Source organism: Salvia splendens, chromosome 12 (assembly GCF_004379255.2).
Source record: "Salvia splendens isolate huo1 chromosome 12, SspV2, whole genome shotgun sequence".
NCBI classification, from domain to species: Eukaryota; Viridiplantae; Streptophyta; class Magnoliopsida; order Lamiales; family Lamiaceae; genus Salvia; species Salvia splendens.
The window spans coordinates 28,478,362-28,485,667 of NC_056043.1; the positions used below are offsets into that span (position 1 = coordinate 28,478,362).

The window sequence follows — 7,306 nt, forward strand, 5'->3', positions numbered from 1 at the left end:
CATAGCTGAGCAGACTGAAAAGCTAAAGCATATGCAGGTGAATGAGAATTTTGTAGTCCTCAAGAGGTCAGCTTCAAAAGATCGATGCTGGAGATGATTGTGGAGAGACGCATTTTTGAACCGACCGATTTGGAGCAGCTCTTGATGAGCTTTCTCTCTTTAAATTCAAGGATGCACCATAAAGCCATCTTGAAGGCTTTCTCAGACATATGGAAGGAAGTTTTCACTGGACCCTAAAACCTAATCTCAGAACTACAAATTACTACTCCCTCATTAATAAAAGTATATATATCGACATTGATTGTACTATAGTCTATTTATATGTGTGTGTTTAGTGTGTGTGAAGTAGTGTGAGCTAGTGAAGATAAATAAAGTGGTTTTGATGTTGGGATCTCTCTTTCGTGCAAAGATGATATTCAGTTGATGAAATGCAGCTAGACAGCAGATACAAATTAAGATTGTGGGATCTCTGGCTCAGTGAAACAACTAATAGTAACTCAAATTTTCTGATAGAATCACTAAGTTGAAAATCTAGATAGAGTACTACATCAAAAAGTGCCATATAAAAGGTGGATTTTATCACCACAGTAAAATTTAACAAAAAAGAATGTGAGTATTAGACAGGAATGGGAAAACCCTTCTTCGCCATGCTATCAAGAATTTCATTGAGAGCCTGACACAAGCCAAATATCTGCCAAACAAGTTACATGTTAGCCTATGATCTAGGTAAAACTTAAACTGAATATGAATTAAGGGAAAATACAAATCTAAACTCAAAGAATAAAGAATTCAGGGATAATCTTTTAGAATACGAAATTAAATCATGACAGTTTAGCAATACTAACTAGCTAATCAAGCATAGCCAAGTCGTAACCATTTCTCGAGCCTCTGAGACTTGATCATGTGTCTCAGTAATTAAGGCATCGTAGCTCAAGCCACCAAAGCTCGAGTCATGGTTGTTGCTTGAGGGTTGAGATACATTGCCTCACGCTCGAGACACGTGGCTCAAACTTCAACTGTTAATTCACAGTGGTCAAGCCTCTAAAGCTCAACCAATGTGTGGCTTGAGATTTCAAAGATGATGTGTTTCAAAATTTATATTTGCAATATGCTAACATCACAAGATCATAGTAGGAAGTAAAAAAGACTGTATTCCTAGTTTGAAAGCTAGAATAGATGCATGCATTACCTGTTGATCCCATTGCTGCAACTCCTCGGCTTCATCCTCAAAATGAATAACAGCTTCGACCTGGCACAGTTTGTTATTGAATGAATAAAATATTGCTAATTATATCTTAGAACCAAGAACCAGAGAGAAAGGGGGGATGAATATTGACTATCAAAAATCAAACTTTAAAACAGAATAAAGATAAACACCAAAGAAACAGTAGATTGAAAATTAATTGGAAGTCTAGTTTTACCTGATCAATAGATCCCCTCATCCTATCTTCACAGATCATTCTAGAGGCTATTTTCTCCGCCTGCCAAAATGATTGAAGCATTATTAAATACTGAAAATTCTCCAACCCTTTAGCAAGATTTGGAGAAACATAGGGATTAAAAGTGATTTAGAAAAGGTTATGGCATTTAAAATAAGTAGGAGTATAAATTATTTATGACTTCAGTCTCTCAAAACCAGCTGATATCAAAGTGGTAGAATTAGCAAGTCACAGCCTAATGAGCATATTAAAATTAGAACTTAATGCAGAAAAATCTGAGGATCTAGCAGCACCCAAAATATCACATCTTAGAATAAGCTTTCTTTTGCCTAAGTATGAATAAGATGAGATAAAAAAGTCTCCAACTCAAGAAAATTGAGTTATGAAACAAATTTGTCTATTCCTTTAGATCTCTAATTCAACAGAGTGATGGTATCATTTTTGGTTGGAGATAGAAGAGAACCTTTTGAGGAGCAATACCCAGCAATGTGCCCAACTCTTCAAAACTGTACAACAGACTCAAAGTTAACCACATCATACAAACCTGAAGAAATTATGAAATCAGCATGTTCAAATTTCAATCAACAAAAAGGATCCAAAGACATGCAAACCCACCTAATATTTGTATAAAGTTTGCTAGCACTAAGAAGATTATGCTCAATCATGGCTCGATCAAGAACAGTAAAATTGTCAGGCAAAGTTGCTTTCTGTCAACATTCAGAATCACATGAAAAGATTGTCAACAATATAATACTAAATGAACTTGAAAATGGTATGTATGTGAACTCTTTAATGCACCAACCTGATGAGGCTTCAGTTCTTCAGAAAATGCATCAATTTCAGGTTTCCTCAAAATTCTCTCAAGGTATACCTAGGAATTTTGATATTAGGACTTAATCGATTGTTTATATTTGAATGTGTCCCTACTTGTTATACACTAACTGTGCCTTTAAGCCTTTAAGTTTAGAAGCAATTTTGGCTAAGAGGAAGTTGGCACAATCAAGAATAAACAGATTACCTTCTGCAAGATTGGGAAAATCTTTAGCTTAGAGCACCGTTCATCCTGGTTAAATTGAAACAAACAATTAAGTTTAAACATTATGCATGATCCTTCACACTACTCTGACTAATAGGTATGCCATTTGCAGTGGAGAATGTATAATGATGTCATACTGACTAGAGCAGCAACCAAATGCTAAATATGAATAATCATGTGTGTTTGCAAATGGCAGGCTGCACATATATAATAAGAAGTCAATGCACTCCCTTTTCAACAAATAAACAAGTACAGAGTGAGCAATGCAATACAATTATGAAACAATGCAGTAATTCAATGAGTAAGTAATTTAGCAGAAGGGACATTTGGACAAGAATCTAAAGACCCAAGCTGCTATAATAGAATTTTTATAGTCAATCAACAGAATTCAGACAAGCATTCCACTATACATTTCCTATACCTTGTAAAGGGTTGCAAGAACTCGAGAACGCCGAGGCCCAGCAGCTGCCAAAATTGTGCAGGTCACAGCAGCAGCGAGAGCTTGCTCCAGTGCTTCTTCATCGATCTCTCTACAATATATTCATAAGCCTACATCAGTCTCGTAAGATTCTTACTTGGAAATGGAAAATATATCTAAGATAAAAATATGCGAAGATTCACACTCAAACACAAACTCACACGTCACCGTCACACCCAAAAAATCTTTAAAACAAAAGCATATTAAAAGAAAAGAAAATCGAATATATATGAGTTGTGACCGCATTTACATTAGCTAAGCTTAGCCAAAACATAGTGATCTCGAACATCTTAAAAATACTATACATTAGGTGATTCCCTTTGACAATAATAACTGTTAAAGGGATCATAGGACATAAAATAATATATTTTCACTGCCTGTCCACTATATATAGCCCCAAGGAATGCTCTTTTCATTTAGCAAATTCAGAACATATGAACTGAAACTTAAAGACTGAAAGGGAAATGTCGAGGCAAAGCGAGATGGGCCAAAGAATGACAAACATGCCCTGAATACATTTGATAAACTACAACCACATGAAGGGCAGCGACATAGGCAACAAATTCTTCCCATTGATGACCATAGGGGAGAAAAATAAATAATCATGCTTTCATCTGTCATTAAAAGTTGAAGATTATGCTAAATATAACAAAACAGAAAGGTTATACACTATAGGTAGTGAGAGCAGGAGCTAAATGAAGTGCTAAAGTTGGCTTGTGTGGTAGTATGTTAGTAGCAAAACAATGAAAGTTAAACCATATCATGTACCATGTGGAATAATAGTGCACTGAAATTACTCAAACTTACTCATCTCCAATTTTCCGTTTTTCAATTTGGGAAATATCATAATACCGCAGTGCAGCTTCCAAAAACTTCCTTTTTAGATCTAGAATTCTAGCATAACAAACCTGAGAAATAAAATGAACATTATGACCCAAAATTATGCATAACAGATGCATAACCAAATAGTAACCTTGTATTGTAAATTCAGCACTTCCTGCTGGCTGTTGCTAACCAAAAAAGAAGCTTTGTTTATAAAAGCTTCTGCATTAACAGCGTCATCATCCTATAATAAAAGAAACAAGAGTTAACAAGTTGGGCCCATGATGATTGATAGACAAAAAATTCCAATAAGTGGAATCTCAAAGACAAATCTTCATTAATTATCCCATTCAAGTTACAATCAATATCCGGTTGAAAATTTTATGATAGTGAAGAATGTACAAAGAATGAAGGCAGGGAATATAGGAGACCTACATCTAGGTAAAGGCGGGCAATTTGGACACATTTTGAAAGTCTGAATGTATCATCAATCACTCTGCCAATTTAGAATATGAGTACAAGTAAGAGAATTTTCATAAGCATTATACTAAATATGCTTTAGTAGTAATTCAAGAGCAAAAGCTGCTAGCGAACCTCATCCCAGAATCTAGGTCAATGCCGCTAAGCATCTGCGCAGCTTTCGACCATTGTTGTTCAGATTCATACAATTCAGCCAGTTTTTCTCTGATTATCAAAACCTGAAATGGTTGCAAAAGTTAATGGGCAGTTAATAAATCAAAATAGAGTTAGGCAGTGAGAGTACAGGATGAAAAATAATATATTCATCAAAAGCAATGAAACTCAGAGGAAATGATCAGCTACCAAATAATTTATGATTACAGATTTATTAAAATTCCCTCCGTCCACGAAAAATAGGGCTATTCCATTTTTATCCCTCGTTTTGGAAAAATGATAATAAATAGTTAAAGTGGAGAGAAAAAAGTAAGAGGGAGAATAATATAGAGAAGTCTCTTGTCTATATTATTCTCTCTCTTACTTTTCTTTCTCTCCACTTTAACTATTTATTATCATTTTTCCAAAACGAGGGATAAAAATGGAATAGCCCTATTTTTCGTGGACGGAGGGAGTATAAATTACAAACTACCATCAACCGGTCGCAGGTTATACTGTGAGTAATTGCTTTATATATGGTTACAAACCAGTAACACTAAAAGTATTGAATTTCTTTTTGTTTGAGAGTACATACTTCATTTCTAAGCCATAATAGCAATATAGCATACTCTATTACCTTGTAAAATTTTTATCAATCATCTAGAGGAGACTCAAAAAAGATGTGGATCAATGAGAAGGTATTTTCTAAAGTGAGATCTTTCAAGGATAAAGTCTATACTAACCAAGTATATCAACCAATCAACACACAAATTCAAGACCAACACAATACACAAAGAACTTATAATCCAACCCCAGCAGTTTACAATATAAACAAAGGAGTCACTCTAAGGTCAAAAGACAAGAAAAATAAAAAAATCTTCGAAAATAACCTGTTCCTCAAACGAAACAACTCGGGGTTGGATCTGATTGAGGGTATAATGGGAAATTTCCTTCTGAAACTCCGGTTCCAACCTTCCCAATTCCTGGGCAAATGCCTGCAGAAGCTGTCTCGAAACAACAAGTGGCACATCGTCGGATAACACTGAAACACATACAAATAACCACCCAACCAAATTTAAATAAAACGCAACCATTAATTAATAGTTGAAAACAAAGAAAAGAACAACATAGAGGATGAGCTTGGAATCGCAACTGTGGTCGACAAACTGTTTGGCTTGAACCACATCGTTTGAAGAGAGGACGGTGGCAAGAATGTGCTTGTAATGTTCGATCTTCTGGCGTTGGTCAGTGATTGCCGACGCGCTAGCAAAGGCGCTCTCCATTGCTGCAGTTCGTTCCTATTAGGTGTTTTCCTAGGGTTCTAAACTTCTAAACTAAGGACCTGAAAGACATGTTAAGCGAAGTTAAGGATCTTCCGGCGTAGGTCAGCAAAAAAAAGCAATTGACAGCAAATAATCTGAATGCGACAAGTCATCGATAACATTGCTAACCCAAACCGCAAATACCAGAAATTCCCAACCTATTAGCTGAGATTCGTTATGTGTCGCCACATCAACATCAACATCAACATCAACTAATTATGTCCCAAAAATATTAATCTCAGCAGTATTAACATGCATTACGCCAACACCTAATCCCCCACACAATTGAGATGGGGGGACACCACAAATTATTCATCAAACGTAATTGGAAATTTCGGCGAGTTAACCCTAAACTCAGTTGGCAAAACTCACCTGAAATTAAAATTCACCGGCGCCGACCATATAATTGCTACCTCCGCCGGTTGATTTTCAGCAACCAAAAAATTATGTACAGAAATACAGCACAAGTATGAGAACCGTAATTTTAGTTTTTATTTTGCCCAAAAAAAAGAGGATCCCATCCCTGAAATATTATCTTATCTATCAAAAAATAGTTACCTACCTGACACCCTTATTTAATTATACTTATAAGTTATTTGACGTTATGTTATAAATTCTTAAAAAAAACCGCAATGAATATCTTTCCATTTGCCCACAAAAGTAGGGTTGAGAAATGGCGGGAATCCACAAACTCCGACCACTAGTTCATCTTTTTAAGCCCCACGCCGCTTTCACTACTATTTTCATCCTCACATGTCAAAACCGCAAAATCTCTTCAAATTCGCTCAAAATGGCTCGGGCGGCGGAGAATCCAAACCATACCTCCGAAATCCAAGAGCCATTGGCCAAGATTCAGAACGGTGTTTTCGAAGCTAAGCCCGCTGCAATCGCTCTGTTTCTGCGAGTTAAAAGGCTCTCAGAGAAAGCTGTTTTACCGTCCAGGGGTTCTCCTCTTTCCGCCGGCTACGATCTCTCTAGGTATGACTTTCTTTCTCCGCCAACCAACTTCCTCTTTTTTCCTCCCCTGTTTCGAGAATTTTATATTTATTTGAATTCAATAGCGCCGTGGAGACGAAGGTACCAGCGAGAGGAAAAGCTCTGGTGCCAACGGATCTCAGCGTTGCTGTTCCCGAAGGAACGTATGCTCGAATCGGTAATTTTACTGCTTAATTGTAAATAATTTTGCTTTTCTTCGATGAATAAATGCACAACTGTGAGGAGGTTTCTATTAACTGCAGCGCCGCGGTCTGGTCTGGCGTGGAAGCACTCGATCGATGTGGGGGCGGGAGTGGTGGATGCAGACTACCGGGGGCCGGTTGGGGTGATCCTTTTCAACCATTCCGATGTTGATTTCGAAGTGAAGGTTGGAGATAGAATAGCGCAGTTGATCATCCACCAAATTGTGACGCCGGAAGTGGCTAAGGTTGGCGATATTGATGCCACGGCTCGCGGCTCCGGTGGGTTTGGATCTACCGGCGTTTAGGGGAATAATTGTAACATCCCTAACCGTATAAATTGCATAATTTTGCATAATAATGTATTTTATATTTTTTTTAATACATATTCGTCACATAAATCTAATATATAGCTAAGTATA

The 7,306-nt window shown here is 36.8% G+C and overlaps 2 protein-coding genes across 3 annotated transcripts; one reads left to right on the top strand and one right to left on the bottom strand.

Annotated features, from left to right (window-relative positions):
* Positions 1–478: 478 nt before the first annotated feature.
* Positions 479–6,222, bottom strand: LOC121757259 (COP9 signalosome complex subunit 4-like). Of its 2 annotated transcripts, XM_042152786.1 has the most exons (15): positions 6,082–6,222; positions 5,541–5,729; positions 5,278–5,429; positions 4,370–4,473; positions 4,211–4,271; positions 3,927–4,019; positions 3,761–3,861; positions 2,897–3,005; positions 2,458–2,502; positions 2,242–2,310; positions 2,055–2,146; positions 1,903–1,945; positions 1,422–1,481; positions 1,190–1,249; positions 479–691 (listed from the first exon to the last, which is right to left on the bottom strand). In XM_042152786.1, the coding sequence occupies exons 2-15, from the start codon at positions 5,668–5,670 to the stop codon at positions 617–619; spliced, it is 1,194 nt and encodes a 397-aa protein (XP_042008720.1). In that variant the 5' UTR covers positions 5,671–5,729; positions 6,082–6,222; the 3' UTR covers positions 479–616. The 2 variants fall into 2 exon arrangements, 1 of the variants encoding a protein (XP_042008720.1); XR_006041207.1 differs by lacking the exons at positions 479–691; positions 1,190–1,249 and having other exon boundaries at positions 1,423–1,481; positions 1,903–1,983.
* Positions 6,223–6,373: 151 nt separating this feature from the next.
* LOC121757260 (deoxyuridine 5'-triphosphate nucleotidohydrolase-like) lies at positions 6,374–7,306 on the top strand. Its single transcript, XM_042152787.1, has 3 exons — positions 6,374–6,687; positions 6,771–6,862; positions 6,948–7,306. Exons 1-3 carry the CDS (start codon positions 6,383–6,385, stop codon positions 7,190–7,192), a joined length of 642 nt encoding a protein of 213 aa, XP_042008721.1. The 5' UTR covers positions 6,374–6,382; the 3' UTR covers positions 7,193–7,306.